The sequence below is a fragment of the Lissotriton vulgaris genome, chromosome 1_1 (assembly GCF_964263255.1).
Source record: "Lissotriton vulgaris chromosome 1_1, aLisVul1.2, whole genome shotgun sequence".
NCBI classification, from domain to species: domain Eukaryota; kingdom Metazoa; phylum Chordata; class Amphibia; order Caudata; family Salamandridae; genus Lissotriton; species Lissotriton vulgaris.
Window position 1 is genome coordinate 1,018,717,740 of NC_141685.1, and position 18,705 is coordinate 1,018,736,444.

An 18,705-nucleotide genomic window follows, 5' to 3' on the forward strand; every position below is an offset into this window, starting at 1 on the left:
GTAAGTTACTAACCGATTCAGTTGTATATCTTGTAAATACGGCTTCTCGATAAAGCTTGCAAAGGAGGGGTCAGTCGGCGCTGTAGAAGCCGGAGCGCTGGTGACGTCAAAAGTGTCACGCAGGGATTGGTCCTCGTGACCAAGACAGAGTAAGGGCTGATTGGTGCATCACGAAAAGCAGCGAAACTATTGGTTAAGCACTAAGGAGACGTATCTTGTTCTAATTGGTATGTTAGTGTAAACTGCGCTGTGATAGGTTGGTGTTACGGAACAGCAACAGAAAAGTACGCGATCTTTTGAAAAACAGGGAATACAGAAAAATGGATTACTATTACGGAGAGGAAAAGAAGAAACCTTCATGGTTTAAGAAATTGAAAAATGTGTTTGTAAAGGATAAGGGGATAGTAACAAGAGAAGGAAAATTACTTCTTCCACCGAAAACGCCTGCTTCCTATATGTTGTCGAAATATGGTTACCATACATGTGTTTGGTTAGAGAATTGGGCAAGGTATACCAGAAATGATGGTGCATTAGCTTTTCCTTAGGTTGGATCTTTTAATGTGGCACTTTTACAAAATTTGAGAGAAAGGATAATAAAGCTTGAGCGAAGACCTAGACCGACTCAATTTTAAACTATAGTTGAATGGGAAGATGAGATGCATGAAATGGAACGAGAGAGGTTAGAAAGACATATCAGACCAAGAGGTAGATTACATGGCTTATGGGGAGAGACACATGAGAGTAGAATGCGCAGATGGAGAAATGCTGGCATGTGTGATGGCATGTATCCAGTTAGACTAGTGGACGAATATGAAGGGCGGAAATGTACAGAAAAGAAGAAAAATGGTTATGGTGATTGTGAATCAGAGGATGCTGTACTGGAAGAAATATTAAATAGGAGACCGCCACCATCTCAACCAGGTTCTTTATGGACTACACCTAATGCTCCGTCAGTAGAAGACAGAATTAATGAAACCCCAAGGCAATTTTCAAATTTTAGAGATGCACCAGAAAGAGTAGAAGTGAGATATAACCCAAACACCTCAATGACAGAAACAAGACTTAATGGTACTCTCAAACAGAATGATGAAAGAGGAAGTGTGAATAGAGTAGAAAAACGAGTTGAGGAACAAACTAGTACTGCAGAGTATATACGAACTAGAAATGAATTGACAGAAAAGATACAAGAGCTTACGAAAAATATAGAAGCAGTAACAGTCCCAGTAACGATAGGACCTGTAATCCCAGTGTTTGAGAACCAAAGAATAAAAGAGCCAAGTTTAACAATCCCTTTACAGCAAAGTTTGCAAAAGGTAAAAGAAAATATTTATCCAGAATTGTCAGAAATCAGACGAGCAAGTAATGTAAATCCGCCTGACTTGACTTTTAATCAGAGTTTACGCTATAAATATGCAACCGGAGCAGAATCTGATTCTGCTACACCTGAAAACAGTACTGAAAAAATAGATTTGACACAGACCCCGATAGGTCTGTCGGAACAAGAATTAAGTGATTGGCTTAAAACTTTTAAATTAAAAGAGAATGAACCCAAAGTATTAGATGTCGCTAGATTAAAAGTCGATATGGAAGAATTAATTATTCGAACAATTGGAACAGACAGATTAAAAGCGTATCAAGATGATGAACTGATGTTCATGTGTAAAAGTATTACTTGGAAAACAAAATCTATGCATGATCAGCTGGAAGGATGTGCCAGTGAATTAAACGTAGATTTCACAAAATGTAAAACATTGCAGAAGACGTATAGGGTAGACTTTTCAGAAAAAGACATTGAAAATAGGAATCCCTCTGGAAGAATAACTCAAATAAAAGAATTAATTGTGCTGCTAAGAAAATGGGGAGATGTGAATAAGTGGAGAGTGAAATGGGCAAAGAAGAAACAAGAGGCTAGTGATAAATGTACATTAGCAATCCCAGTCAGAGAAAAAGAAACAACAGTAAATGAATTTCCTATGAGAGAAATACCAAGAGGAGGATATGTGCATGTTCCTTGGAGTAGACAGGACATACTATCATTTACAAATGGTTTCCCCAGATTGAAAGAGAAACCAGTAGAATGGTATACAGATTTGTGAAAGTTTCAAAAGTATTATGGGTTGATCTGGATGGATTCTTTGATATAGTTGTGCCAGCAGATATGTGGACTGGGTGTAAAATATCTGTAGATTGGCCAAGAGAAGAATATCCACGAGACAAAGTAACAGGTGCTCCGTCACCTGAAGTAATGCGCAAGTACGAACAAGTAATAGTATTTTTGAAGAATAAAATTCCACCAAAAGAAACTGATTGGGTTAAGATAGACAGAACTACACAGGAACCAAAAGAATCTGTACATGCATTTTATGAAAGACTGTTGTTAGTATTTAAACAATACAGTAGATATGACGAACTGAGCGAAAAGGACATGAGTCATTTTGTATATAGATTTGTGTATGGGTTGAGACCAGAAATTGGAGACATGATTAGGCATAGTATGAGAGGATGGCAATTGAGTACTGTAGATGATGTTTTAAGAAAAGCCAAATATTGTAGTGAAGAGATTGATGCCAAGCAAAAGAAGGTAAAAGAGAAAGCCATGTGGGAACAAGTGAAAGTAGCTGAACACCAAGTAGCACAATTGGAGAATAAAAATACAGAGAGTCAAGGAAAATTTAAAGAAAATTTCAACAAAACGAAATTGGTAGGGAATATAGAAGAGCTTAAGACAAAGATCCCTTGTCATAATTGCGGCAGAGTAGGGAATTGGAGAAAAGAGTGTAAGTATCCACCAATAGTTAATCCCGAAAATACGTCATTGAATCCACAGGTGCAGCATGAGGTATTTCAACAGCAACCACAACAGCAGCAGATAGTTACTCAGCAGAGTCAGGTGCCACAACCGCCACTTCCACACAGTGTAAATCAGCAGAGATACAGTGCAGAGACAGGATTCAGCAGAGGCGAGCGGGTAAACAGATCTCCTAGATTGAATGTAAGTCCCCAGTATTGGTTACAAGAGGAAGGTGGGAGTGAGTCGGATGAAAGTTTCTGACGGTGCCTGAGAGAGGGAGAAGAGTGTGTGCTTGGAGCCACTCTTAAGGTAGATCAGTCCGGTCCATTTGAAAACGGAAAGGTGAATGATGTAGAAATAACTTTCCTAGTGGATACTGGTGCTACCTGTTCTACTGTTAGATCAGTGGAAGTTCAAAATCTTCCTCTCTCGGGAGAGCACATCCAAGTTGTAGGTGTAGCTAATAGACAGATTAAAACCTCCTTAACACAACCAGTTGAAGTAGAAATTGGAAATTTCAAAGACATGTATGAATTTGTGGTGTGTGATAGTAGTCCCGTAAATCTGTTAGGATGAGACATTTTGTGTAAAATGAACTGTGCCATATACTGTTCACCAGACGGCATATAACTGCAAACTCCAGATGACGATAGCTTGTATAAAATGACCATGCTCATGATTGAGGCAGAACAAAATAAATTGTTTCCGGTGTTTGATCGAGAGAAGATACCTGATGAATTGAAAAGGGTAGTGAAAGAAAAGGTGTGGGATTTCACAGGAGAAGATATAGGACTAATAAGAGACGTAGAGCCTGTAAAAGTCTCTATAAAAGAAGGTGTGAGTTACTCGAACATTCCCCAATACAAAATGACAGCAGAAATAATTGAAGTAATAACTCCGGTGATAAACAAAATGATTGAGCAAGGTATACTGAGAGTGATAGAGAGTAGTCCTTGTAATTCACCGATAATGGGATTGAAAAAGCCAAACGGAACCTTTAGGATTGTACAGGACCTTAGAAAGGTTAATAAAATTGTTGTCCCATGTTGTCCAATTGTATCAAATCCTGCAGTGATTTTATATCAAATTCCCCATGATGCAGAATGGTACACTGTGATCGATTTGTGTAATGCGTTCTTTACAGTTCCATTGCACCCATAAAGCCAACCAATTTTTGCGTTCCGGTTCAGAGATCGTATTCTGGCATGGTGCCGAATTCCTCAAGGGTACACTGAAAGTCCATCTATTTTTAATCAGTTGCTTAAGAAATCACTAGAAAGTTTGAGTATGCCTGGAGAATCTGTATTGGTTCAGTACATTGATGATCTCCTAGTAGCATCGAAGACAAAAGATGCATGTGTAACAGATACCATTGCATTGTTGAATCATTTGGCAGAGAAGGGACATAAAGTGTCTCCATCTAAATTACAATTTTGTCAGAAAGAAGTGCAATATTTAGGTGATAAGATTGGCATAGGAATCAGACATGTCACTGCGGAAAGAATTAAAATGATACAAGGAATGCAGCCACCAAAAACCCAAAGACAAGTAAAAATGTTCCTGGGAATGGTAGGTTACTAGACAATGGATTAGCGGATTTTCACTGATAGCAAAACCATTACAGAGATTAACCAGAGCAGATATCAGAGACCCTATAGTTCTGACCAAAACTGAGATGGAAGCATTTGAACAGCTAAAAACAAGCTTGTGTGAAGCACCAGCTTTAGGGATGCCTGCCTATGAAAAAGAGTTTGAATTGTACTGCAGTGAACGAGAAGGATGTGCATTGTCAGTACAAATTCAGAGACATGGAAAACTGAGAAAGCCAATTGCATATTTCTCAGCTGTGTTGGACCCAGTTGCAAAGTCTTTGCCAAGTTGTCTAAAAGCAGTAGCAGCTACAAGCGTAAGTCTAGAACAAAGTGAAGGAATCGTGATAGGATTTCCTGTGAGGGTGTATGTACCTCATTCTGTGGAGATTCTCCTCACTAGGGCAAAAACACAGTATCTGACCAACAATAGGATGACAAAATATGAGAAGATAATTTTGGGAGCAGAAAATGTAACAATCTCTAGATGTGTAAATGTCAACCCTTCTACGCTATTGCCTGATACCATGGAAACCGAAGTAAAAAATTTGGTTGATCACGAATGTCTAGACGTTCTTGAACACTGTACCAAACCAAGACCAGACATCAGAGATGAGCCATTGCCTGAATCAGACTACGTAATGTTTGTTGATGGTTCGTGCCTGAGAACAAATGAAGGTGTTCCGAGTGCAGCATATGCAGTTTGCACGGTGGCAGATGTATTGGAAGCATCTTGTCTGAAAGGAATTTGTTCTGCTCAAGTAGCAGAGTTGATTGCTTTGATTCGAGCATGTGAACTGGGAAACAAGATTAAGGTTACCATAGTGACTGATAGTCAGTATGGATTCTGAGTTGTTCATGATTACGGACAGCTGTGGTCCCAAAGAGGTTATTTGACTTCTGCAGGATCACCAATACGTAATGCAGAGTTTGTGAGAATGTTGATAGACGCAATTCAATTGCCTGACAAGATTGCTGTGGTGAAGTGTGTGGCTCACAAAAGGGAGGATGATTATATAACCCGAGGTAACAGGTATGTAGACTCAACTGCAAAATACTGTGCTAAAAAGTTTGCATCCATCAATCAGGACAGGGAGAAGGAACATGTTTCAAGTTCTTTAATGCTAACTACAGTAGTTGTGACTTGGCAGGAAGTGAGGCAAATGCAGGAAGAAGCAGATGAGTAAGAGAAAAATGTCTGGTTAAAAGCAGGATGCAGACAAAGAGAGGAAGACGAAATCTGGGTTTACAAAGATGAAAGACTAGTAATGCCCGATAGCATGATTTCAAACATGGCCCGAATGTATCATGGTCAAGCTCATTTTGGAAGAGATGCCATGCTTCATCTATTTAGACAGACGTGGTACAATCCAAAGTTTAGGATGATTGCTGAAAGTCTGTGCCAGAGATGCCTGGTGTGTCAGCAATTTAATCCAAACAGAAAAACAATTGTTGAGTTTGGGAACCATAGTACGGGAGGATGTCCATTTACACGAATGCAGATGGACGTTATTGAACTTCCACCATGTAACAGACTCAGATATGTTCTAGTGATCATTTGTTTGTTCTCTCAATGGGTAGAGGTTTTCCCCACGAGGAGAAATGATGGGCTAACGGTTGCAAAATTGCTTTTACATGAGATAATCCCAAGATTCGGATTTCCAGTCACGATCGAAACAGATCGTGGACCCACTTTCAGAATAAACTTATGCAAATGATCTGTGAAGCACTGGACATTCGTCAGAAACCTCATTGTACTTACAGACCAGAGGCTTCAGGGGTAGTTGAACAAGTGAATGGAACAATAAAAAACAGGATTGCAAAAATGTGTTTGGCAACAGGACTGAAGTGCCCAGACGCCTTACCACTTGTTTTGATGACATTGAGAAGTATCCCTGACAAAAAGACTGGATTGAGTCCACATGAGATTTTGATGGGCAGAGTGATGCGACAAGCACTTGTACCAGTTGATAAATTGTTGACAATTAATGATGACATCATACTGGATTACTGCAAAAACCTGTCTGACATGGTGACTTCTGTGTTCCATCAGGTGGGAACTGAATCAAACACGAAAGAGAAAAGTCCAGCTCATGATCTAGTTCTTGGAGATTGGGTTCGGATAAAGGTACATTGATGAAGAAACTGTTTGGTGCCTCGCTGGCAAAGACCAAGACAGGTCATATTGGTCAGCACCACTGCAGTTAAATGTACCGGAGTGAAAAGATGGGTGCATGCAAGCCATACCATCCGTGTGCCTAAACCTGAGAATCCAAACGAAGAAGGTGAAAGCACAACTTATTCTGACTCGGAAGGTGAACCAGAAACAAGTCCAGATACTGAAGATCGACAAGAACGTCGACATCTGGAAGTATCAGAGGCTAGCTCTGCGTCTGAAGGAGAAGGAGAAACTGTCGAAATACTGAATTCTGAAGATCAATCTGAAGATCGAGATTTGGTAGAGACTGACACCAGTAAGGATACTGAGCAAGGTAAAGATAAAACTGGTGGTCAAGAAAATACTGAAAAACAGTCTGAAAGCTCTGGAGGCAGGAACGAAAATCCAGACACTGGAAAAGAGGAAATAACTCACGATAAGGGTGAGATTCCAAGTACCAGCTATGGAGATGTTCCTAACAGAGTGAAAGAACTGTCAGAAGCGAAAACTGATCTTGAAAAAGAAAAAGACATTGTAAAGTTTGTCATAAATAAAACTGTCGAAGAGACTGAAAGTGAAACTGATAACAGTGCAGATGAGACTCCATTGAGAAAAAGTTCAAGAAAAAGGGCTTGTAGAGTGGAGCATAACATCAAGGAGCCTAAGACAAAAAGAGTTTGTAATGGAGATAATTGGCCAAAAGAGACTGATCGACTGAGATTTAAACTGGTTAACCAAGCAAGAAAACTAGAAGATCAAGTAAATGAAATATCCAGTCAAAAGGAGTCGTTGGGAAAAAGAATAAAAATCGTTCAAAGGCCAAAAAGAGTGAGAAGACCAAATCAAAAATACAAGTCACCTGAATGGTCCTATATTGTTTTACCTCCGATTGAGGAAGTAAACAGTCGCCAAGAGAACTTATAGTGCCAAAAGCAAATTGGGAAAGGTGAGTAAAAGAACTGAATCACAAAGAAAAGTGATAATTGATCAAAGGTATAAGGTAAAGACAAGACTTGAAGTCCTGATATAGGGGGAACATTGTAAGTGGAAGGCAAGAGCCTATAGGTGACAAAAGGTCGAAGAAAAATTGTTAGAAAAATTGCTATGTAAAAAAAAAAAAATGTCTAGTAATGATCATAAAATGAAATGTTCTATTTTTAGAAAAGGGTGTAGATCATGTTTGATATGTACAGGATTACTAATATTGATATGGATAATCTTAGCAATTGTCATTACTTTCCAGGATAACTTAGTGAAATTGAAACATAATGTGAGTTCAAGTGAGTTCAAGTTAACAAAGTGTGGAATCAAAGTCTAATAAACAACATGTATATAGACCAGAAATGCATCAGGATAGGTCCATAAGTGATTATACTAAGAATACATTTTCAAGGTTGTTGTTTGAATATGTTAAAACTATGGATGCCAGTGATTTTTATGTCTGTGTGAAATTACCTGCATCTGTTTCAGAAGGGGTGACGTATCACCATCTTCCACTTACATATGGTGTCACGTGTAGTGTGATTGCAAGCCTGATTTATCAAACAGGGAAGTTAGAGTATCACCATTCAAATTTAGATGAAGTATTTGCGAAGTTAAAAATTGATAGTGCCCTGAATAGAATTAAGCCTGCCAAAGTAATGGGAGAATTCATTTTGGAAATAGATGAATTGAGTCATGAGTACGCCTTCAAAAATAATTTGACATGTAAAATGAGAGTTGAGGTGAAAGCATTTTTAGATATGGTTGAAGAGAGAAGAATTGCTTACAAATGTAGTGAAAAGGTAAAGCATGAGAAATCCAAATATTGGACATTTGAAGATGAAAACATGGATGATAGAAATGTGAATGTGGCTATAAATATAGATACTCCATAGTTAGGGAAATTCTGTATAAGAAGAGACAACACTGTGTATGACAATTATTTTGTGGGAGCGAGTCAATGTAAAGACACCTATAGAATTTTAGGGGTTTGGGGATTTGAAGGGGGAAAAGATCCACTTTTCCCTGGTATATATTTTATCTGTGGGAACAAAGCTTACTATAGATTACCGGACCATTGATATGGGACATGCTACGTAGGTCTGCTCTTTCCAAAAATCTTTCATGTAGATAGGGGTACAAATGGAATACATGAGATAGGTAAACCTTTAAGTCGTAGAAAAAGAGAGAGTGTAATAGAAATAATTGGTGATATTTTTGGAGCACTGATACCAGCAGTGGGAATTTTGTTCAATGCAAACAGAATTCGAAGATTATCAACGATAGTAGATCATTTGTCAACAGACACAGCAGGTGGATTCTTAATGGTAAATACTGAAATGGTTGCTATGAGAGCTATGGTAATGCAAAATCGTCTTGCTCTTGATATAATATTAGCAAAAGAAGGAGGAGTTTGTGGAATTTTGAAGGTACAAAACTGTTGCACCTACATTCCGGATAAAAGTCAAAATATTGAAAAGTACATTACAAACATTACAGAGTTGCACAAAGAAATTGAACCACTGGAGGTTGAGGGTGTTCTTGAACGCCTTGGTAAAAGTCTTTCAGCAGTTAAACATTGGTTCCAAGAAAGAGGTAGTTCAATTATAGGTAAGATACTAATTCCAGTAACAATAATAGTATTAGTGATTTTGATGATAAGATTATGTTACATATATAGAAAGAGAAGGAATGTTAGAAAATCGATAAAGAGGGCAATTCAAGAAAGACAGGAAAGAGAAAGTGAAAACTGTGATATAGAGATGGAAGCATTTCGAGAAAAGGTCTTTAAAGAAACTAGAGAAAAGGATAAGAAAGTATAAACCACACTAATCTGAAGAGCTCGAAACATGTTGTGTTAAAATTTGCAAAATTTTGGGAGATATTTGGTGATAAGATCACCAAAGGAGGGAGTTGACGGAGCGAGGTGGAAAAACAAAATTTTGTATACCCCTCGTAAAGTCATTTCCTCATAACAGTAACTTTTATTAAATGTGTGGTGTGGAAAATATTAACCAACGTAGTATAGAATGCACACACATAAACACGTGGGAATACTGATCTGCTTGCATGAACAAATATAACTAACTAATTAATGTTGTTGTTGTGAAATAATGCAAAGCTTCAAAATAAACAAAAAAGGCATAAATGTGCTTTTTGTGCATGTATTTGTGGCAGAACCTGAAGTATAAGTAAGTATAAATTGCATCTATGTGGCTTGTGTGCTAGGTAATAACTAACAGGGAAACCTTAGTATGGGGGGAGGTAAAACAGAAGGGTTACACTTCAAGAATTAACATTTATTTGTGTTTGTTTCTATGATAGTTCCCATTCTGGCTCGAGAGGCCTACCTAAAAAATGGAGGCTTTCGACTACTGCGACAGTGAAAGAAACTGCGCACGCGCGTCGTAGGCCGAGATAGAATGTGAGCTGCTTGTGCAGGAACGAAACGAGTTCAAGGACAATGTGCCCTGGACGTCCTGATGACTGCCTAAAGAATGAACGTTTGAGTTACTGAACGTGGGAAAAGTTCATGGAGTTGCTAGTTGATGATGTGCCTAGGCCAAAAACTTTCTTAAACAAAGGATACTTTAAAATTAGGCTGACTCATCGGAAATTGAATGTTAAAGTGATGAGATGATGCTCATCCACCCTAAATTTGTCCAATCAGAATCTGAGTTCATATTGACAGTTACTTTTTAGATAGATAAAGTTAGTGAAATAGTGTATTACAACCCCTGACTTTACTTAAAATGATTGCTTCTCTTCGATTTCCTCCTGAGATGCTGTCGGAATGCTGATTTTCCTGAGATGTAAGATTTTCTTGAATAAATATTTATTTCTTTGAATGAGAACTGAGCCTTAGATGAGGTTATTAGGTAGGGAAGTTAGGAGAAAATTAATTTTGGGAACTATCTGTCTTTTGGTAAATACTTTTGTTCTGAAACCTAAATAAAAATGTCTATTTCTGAATTTCTGAAATAAAATGAACATAACTGTTTGAGATAAAACTTTCTTCTTTAAAGTTACTTTGAATAAAGAAATTAATAAAGTGAATAAAATGTCAGACATGCTAAAGTTTGCTTTAATAAAAATTAGATGAATGGAGAATTAAGCTGGTCTTGTATTTTCTTACGCCTAATTTTTTACTAGCAGATTTGTCGACCTTAATGGTGGTGTGTCTGAATAAAATTTCTTGTTAATAAAAACCATGGTAAAACTCATTTAAACTGCAGGTGTAAATAGTATAAATATTTAGTTTTGAGGTAGAAACTCCGCCATGATACAGCAGCTTTCCTTTGAATTTCACCGATCCATGAAGTAGGATGTAAGTGTTTTGTGAGAAACTCGCAGTGTTATGGGCCCCACTGATGAGTAGATGTATGATTTGGTACTTCAGGGAAAGGCGATATAGTTTTAGGAAATATTTCTGGAGTAGCGCTGCATCACCGGAATCTCCTTTGGAGTAGAGGAGCTACTCATCTGCAGTCTGCAGGCACAGACTGCAACATCTGGTTTATAGAAGCTGCTGTCCACTAGGCCCACCAAGCAGTAGCTGCCCAGGAGAAGGTAAGTGCACTCAAGGGGGTCAGATCAAACTTTCTGCCAAGCCTGAAGACACCAGGATCTCCACGAGCCCTCCTGCATCAATATCCGGTATTACCAGACCCTTACAGCGACCAAAGCATGTTCAAAGTCCAGTCCTTACCCCAACAACATCACCGACGACCAGCCAACAAAGGATATAGCATCACAGAGGCCAGCACCAAGAGTGGCTCAGCTGTCCTCTCTTTGTCCCCCTTGCTGGTCCTGATCAACAACAGAGAACACCTTGATGCACGAGAGCAAGCCCACTACAAACACTCTCCACCTGGGCCACCTGGCCCGGGCCCAAGGAAACCGACTGCTCTTCCATGTTCCCAGGGCCCTCACAAACCGAGCCCCCAGTGGGAGATCCCGAACTTGTCCCCAAGTCCCCCTTTGCAGCCAATTTCCAAGTGGCTCCTCTTACGTTCTACCACGTAGCGTGGAAGGCTAACAACCCAGCCAGCACTTCTGCACCCAGACTCACCTGGGCAGGTAGGACCAATCTGATGGTTGAACTTTGGTCCTTGTCCCACTACCACCTCCCGACCGACTAAATGGGGGGGTCCTACGGAAATGCATTGCAAGTATATGTATGCAGGAATTGTTCTTTCTCCCATAGGAAAGCATTACGCCTAAAAAGCACTGTTGGTTAACATTGCTAAAACTGAAAAAGTCTATTCCGAAAAAGTACTTACCTTATTACGCAGTTTTGGGTTCAAAATATATTTCAAAATACCTGTTATTTTTCTAAATTGGTGTGGCACTCCTTTTTTGAGTGTGTGTATCATTTATTGACTCTGTGTGTGCAACAACTGTCTAACACTGCTCTCTGATAAGCCTAAGACTGCACAACCAAACTACCCTAGATAGAGCCCTTTGGGATTGCTAGAGCAAGCCCCTGTCCATTCACAAGGAATACCTGAACTCTTTACAAAGCATACCTCTTTTTGGCATACTATATGAAGAAACAGCTTCCTACACCAACCATCTCAGAAATCATCCTACTCTATTGCATGTGAGCATCTCACATATGTACTGTAAAGTTTTACATTGAGATGTGAAGGCATACATACAGACCTTTCTCCAATTCGCATGCTCACCTTTGCTTCCGTTTTCTTGCGGCCCGTACTAGTAGAAAGGAAATAAACACTGCATTGTGAACAGGGTAATAAGACAAAATGCTGACAAACACATCAACTGTGCATCTTTTCTCTGTTTATTTACACTTGCTCTATTTTCCCATTACTTTTATTTTGTCTTTTCACAGTCTCCATTATCCTCATTCCCTACTGTCTCTCTGTTCCCCGCTTTAGACGTTGTTACCATTTGTGGCTTTCTGGACCTTATTCCAGGCTCTCTTTGTACAAATCCCTGCATAAAGGTGCCTTACAAGGACTGGTTATTTCATGTTCTAACATATCACTCTAAGATGTTAGTCTTAAAAAGGTGTTAAAGAAAATCAAAGTAAATCATATCCTATCATATGCACACATTTTACGATGGAACTCAATTTTGTTGCACAAACCATGGTAATGATTTTGCTGATAAACAAATGCAGCAACTTTCACCCCCCTTTTTTTACATGTACTATATATATATACAGCGATGGTGTAAGGGGTGACCTTTGAGAAAGTCCAAAGTTGGACGAAACGCGTCAGGATTTCACCTGTAAAAGAATAAAATACCTGTTTGTTAATCCGTTGGTGTGCGACTCCGTTTTCCACGTTGGTGGGAGTTTGGTGCAAATATTCGGCGGTGTGGTTCTGCCGCGGGAGGACGCACAGTCAGCAAGCGCGCCAGAGGCTTTCCCGACTTGAACCATTCCTTCCTGGTCGTGACGAACGAGAGGGAAAGCGGTTGCCACCGATGACCGGCATCGGTATGACTCTGTAGGCGGACTTCAAAATGGTTTGCCGACAGCATACAGAACAAACAGACACTTCCAAACGGAACATATCACATTAAAAACACCGCCTAATGGAGGGCAGAGAAACTACTGTTGCCAGCAGAACTACAAGATCCAGCATGCCTTAAAATTACGTAATGACCATTGAAGGTCATGACCACTGGGGGTCAATAAATGGAACTTTGGCAATTGCTTGTGGACTGGCAGCAGCGATGGTGTAAGGGGTGACCTTTGAGAAAGTCCAAAGTTGGACGAAACGCGTCAGGATTTCACCTGTAAAAGAATAAAATACCTGTTTGTTAATCCGTTGGTGTGCGACTCCGTTTTCCACGTTGGTGGGAGTTTGGTGCAAATATATATATATATATATATATATATCCACCACCAGTGCCTCCTCTTCCTAAAGAACGGGTCCGACACATGCGTTGGAGCCGCACCAGGAAAGTTTTATTGCCACCATCCGGACATCACAATCCAATAAAAACACCTGGCAGACGCGTTTCGGCGTTTTCCTTCCTCACTGCCAGCATTGTGTTCTTAGATTCGATGGCTCTTGTGTGGGGTATGTACTTCTTGTAATACTCCCATTGGAGTACATTTGGTCCAATCAGAGGTTCCGCTCTTAATCCTCTGCTGCTGTACTCACTATGAATGCTGGTAATTGAAGTCCCCACACTGATAAATAGTCCGTGCAGTTCTCACAGACCGGGCATGTAGGCATATCCCCCAACGTGGACTCAGGTGCAGTGACCGGTCCGTGCACTTAGTAATGCCCCGACATTGTCAGCCGTGTGAGTCTGCTCATCCCTCCAAAACACTTATAATGTGCAATATAAATTTTGGGATACTTGTTTGTTAATCATTGTAGTCACGTTGTCCATATAGGGTTTAGGGGTAGTCTTTAATATTAATCCATTACATGTAAACCTCCTAATATGGTGTAACATGGTTGGGCCTGAGTTTTCCATTACACTTTCCCTATTTCTTTCTTGTAATATTTCTGCCAGCCGCATATGAGGTATCTAAGGGTCACGGACCTGACTCTTAAGCTGGCAGTATTTGCACTTTGGCACTTTATATTTTGCACTAGGGTTTTAGCACTTTTTGGGTCTATATTAATTAACACTAGCACTTGAGCGGGCGAATTTGATGGTAAATCTATTTTGCACTATCATCCTGTGGACCGGGGATTCTAATATCGAATCAGTATTGTACATAATGTATTTAAATGGACATGAATTTAATAGATCTGCAACTTGTAAATAATGTACAGGAAAAGGTCAAAGAAAGCATTGAGAAATTGTATAATATTTTGGTAAATGTATTATATGTACACTTAGGCCATTTTCTAATTGTATATACTTACTTTTTTAGCGTTGTAAAAATGGGTCTGTTTTTCACTGTGGATGAACTGCATTTCAGTGTTTTTTCAGTTTCCATCATTGTGTACGCCCAGCTTTAGTGTTAATTGGTCACCCTTTATAAGTAGTTTCATTGGTTTTGTCTGGCATGTGATCAAGGTCACCGTGTAGTGACCGAAACGCGTCATGCTGGCGATTGCGTGTGAATAAACCACTTTAAATTCACTTTCTGCGCTGTGGAGTGGTCTGTACCTGTGGGTTTCGTTGATGCGGATTGGATCTTCTGTCCATTTGCTGATGCAGCGGAGCAGGATTGTGAACCGTATTTCATTTGGAAGGTATTGGATCGTTACCTTCTTTACGGACCCTCCTTTCATTTGGGCTGTTTGGTTTTTGCGGTCCAAAAGCGGAAGCACCCTTGCAATTGACCCGGAAGGAGTATTGTGAGCCGACAGCCCCTCGTTTGGCGTTCGGAAACCCAGCTTACTGGAGGACCTGGAGCCGCCGTTCGTGAGTCTCCTGTGGGTCGGAGGATGTGGTGTGGTGCTAGACAAAGCTGAACTGCAACTTTTATCCCTGGGTTTGTCGTACTGTCCGAAAAACTCATTTAATTATGTGCAAACCCGGGTAGATGTGTTCAAGTTTATAAGAAAATTAAAACTAAAGAAGCACTTCAAATTGTCAAATGCGCTCTCTAAAGCTTCTGACATTGGTAATGAAACTCAACCATCCAGAATATTTTCTATTTCTGACACTAAACCTTTGGTAGTTGCACAAGAACTAGCATTGGAAGAGGATTTTGTCCCTGGGGCGACTCAACAAAATCTAAGAAATGCGGGCATTGCCACTAACCTTCCTTGCGCTACAAAGTTTAAACCACCTTCAACATTTTGCCCCATAATGCCTAAGGACAATATAGACGCATTTGGGGATATGGTGGTGGAAGAACTAAAGAAACTGCAACATAACACCTCTCGTAAAAACAAACGTCTGAGATATATGGAAAAACAATATAATAAACTCATGAAGAAATTGAGGAGTGATTCCAATCTCATTATAAATAAAGCGGACAAAGGAGGCAACACCGTCATCTGGCCTCGAGCCCAATACATGGCTGAAGCAGAACGGCATTTAAGCAATGTATCTTGCTACAGGAAAGGCAGTTTTATTGACATCTTGCGCCTCAAAGAAAAAGTACATAGAGATCTTAATGAATGGGGGCGTGAGGGTCTGTTGAGTAAACAAGAACGTGCATTCCTGAAAAATGATTTCCAATAACCCCTTTCTTTTATTTAATAGCAAAGATTCACAAGCAAATCACTCCAGTGCCCGGCCGGCCCATCATTTCGGCCCAGGGCAGCTTGTTAGAATCTGTTTCACGCTATGTGGATCATTTCCTTCATGAATTTGTGGAGTCATTACCCTCTTACATCAAGGACACAGGACATTTTTTGTCCAAAATCAATGATATTGTATGGGACAATGAGTCAATTTTGATAGCGCTAGATATAGATTCCCTCTATACTAGTATAGCACATCATGATGGACTGAATGCTGTCAAACACTTTCTGAGTAAACGTGATATTGCCTTTAGTCAACATAGCAACATGCTTCTGAAAATGTTGGATCTTTGTTTAAACAACAATTATTTCCTATACAATAAGGAAGTTTACCAGCAGTTGAGAGGAGTGGCCATGGGGGCATGTTTTTCCCCCACCTACGCATGTCTCCATGTGGGGTGGTGGGAGGAGCATGTCCTCATGGGGTCACTCGCTACTAAGTTCCCTAACAAAATAGCACACTTCTGGCGTTTCATAGATGATATTTGTATGGTGTGGAGAGGGTCTGTGGAGTCAGCCACTGAGTTTGTTAGAGCGATTAATGACAATCAGCTTAACCTGAAATTCACGTCACAGATCAGTAAAGAAATTATCCAATTCTTGGACGTCGAGATCTATGTCCAGAATGGGAAACTCCAGACTAGACTTCATAGAAAGCCCACAGCGGGCAATTCTATCTTGCACGCTGGAAGTGCGCACCCGGGTCACCTCGTGAAAAGCATCCCCTACGGGGAATTCCTGCGTATTCGCAGGATATGTAGTTCGGAGGCTGACTTGGAGAAATGTCAAACTGAGGCATTTAAGAGATTCATTGCTAGAGGCTATCAATCCTCTGCTCTCAGAGAGGCTTTAAATAAAGCTAATGAGCTGAACCGAGATGAATATCTAAACTCCACTACAGCCATCAGGACGAGACAAGAATCTATATCTGAGGTCCCAGAGAGGATAAGTATGATCACTACCTACAACAGTGAGGAGAGGAAATTGAGAGGCATTCTTAGAAAACACTGGCCCCTGTTAAAAACAGATATTAGTGTAGCCCCCTTACTTCCTGAGGAACCAACAATAACTTTCAGAAGGGCACCGTCTATGCGGGATGCCCTGGTTAGATCTAGCCCAGAGGTTATTCCTAAAAAAGAGGGGTTATTTGAGAAGTCAGGTTTCTATAAGTGCATCTCGTGTAGAGCTTGTAAATTTGGTGTTTCCACCAAGGAGTACAAATCTGCATTTGATCCATCTCCTATTGCGATAAAGGGGCATTATACTTGCCGGTCAGAATTTGTGGTTTAGGTGCTCCAATGTACTTGTGGGCTCAAGTACGTTGGCAGCACTAAGCTACAAGCCTTTAATCGCATACTCCAGCACCTCAGGGCCATTGTCAATTCCGATGAAAAATACCCGGTCGCTCGGCACTTTGGCTTGGTCCATCAAAGGAATGTGAATCATTTAAGCTATTTCATTGTTGACGGAGTCCCTAAAAGTATTAAAGGTGGAAATAGAGAAAAATCCCTCAGACAGTTAGAGAGCAAGTACATCCTGCTGTTAGATACGAGGATTCCTAATGGATTAAATACGGGAGAGGATCTTCATTGTTTTTTATAAGATCTAATCATTGAATCTGGCCAATTAACTCCATGGGCCAGCTGTTCAGCTGCAATAATAAAAAGAAAAACCCAAATCCAGTCACCAGCCTGATTTGACTCTTATAATACCATTCAGAAGTTTTCAAATCTAATCTAATTGGTTCAATTTTTCTTGTATCTATCTCATGTGCAATAAGGATTACTGTACACTATCACTGTCTGTGATTCATTTCCCCTTTTATAAGATCACCAACAGTTTCATACTGATTGATATATGAATATTATTGTTATAAGAAGGTATGATGGATCCGCCCAGGGCTTTGATATCCAGTTTACATGCAGTATCCTTGTGGGGTGATTATTAAGGCACTATGTCCTAATATGTGTTCCCTCCAAAACACTTATAATGTGCAATATAAATTTTGGGATACTTGTTTGTTAATCATTGTAGTCACGTTGTCCATATAGGGTTTAGGGGTAGTCTTTAATATTAATCCATTACATGTAAACCTCCTAATATGGTGTAACATGGTTGGGCCTGAGTTTTCCATTACACTTTCCCTATTTCTTTCTTGTAATATTTCTGCCAGCCGCATATGAGGTATCTAAGGGTCAGGGACCTGACTCTTAAGCTGGCAGTATTTGCACTTTGGCACTTTATATTTTGCACTAGGGTTTTGGCACTTTTTGGGTCTATATTAATTAACACTAGCACTTGAGCGGGCGAATTTGATGGTAAATCTATTTTGCACTATCATCCTGTGGACCGGGGATTCTAATATCGAATCAGTATTGTACATAATGTATTTAAATGGACATGAATTTAATAGATCTGCAACTTGTAAATAATGTACAGGAAAAGGTCAAAGAAAGCATTGAGAAATTGTATAATATTTTGGTAAATGTATTATATGTACACTTAGGCCATTTTCTAATTGTATATACTTACTTTTTTAGCGTTGTAAAAATGGGTCTGTTTTTCACTGTGGATGAACTGCATTTCAGTGTTTTTTCAGTTTCCATCATTGTGTACGCCCAGCTTTAGTGTTAATTGGTCACCCTTTATAAGTAGTTTCATTGGTTTTGTCTGGCATGTGATCAAGGTCACCGTGTAGTGACCGAAACGCGTCATGCTGGCGATTGCGTGTGAATAAACCACTTTAAATTCACTTTCTGCGCTGTGGAGTGGTCTGTACCTGTGGGTTTCGTTGATGCGGATTGGATCTTCTGTCCATTTGCTGATGTAGCGGAGCAGGATTGTGAACCATATATATATATATATATATATATATATATATATATATATATATATATATATATATATATATATATATATATATATATATAACAGCTCCCAAAACACCAACCTGCCGCACTCCCGAGCGGGTGCTTGCTTAACGGGGGTGTA

General features: G+C 39.7%; 1 protein-coding gene across 2 annotated transcripts in view; it reads right to left on the reverse strand.

Moving 5' to 3' along the window:
• The window catches only part of C1_1H19orf38 (chromosome 1_1 C19orf38 homolog), a 152,581-nt gene that overhangs the window by 23,339 nt on the left and 110,537 nt on the right, over positions 1 to 18,705 (reverse strand). For both annotated transcript variants that reach the window (XM_086961516.1, XM_086961524.1), the window contains one exon: positions 12,208 to 12,235. In XM_086961516.1, the coding sequence (XP_086817642.1) occupies positions 12,208 to 12,235 (28 nt within the window). The remainder of the gene's footprint in view (positions 1 to 12,207; positions 12,236 to 18,705) is intronic.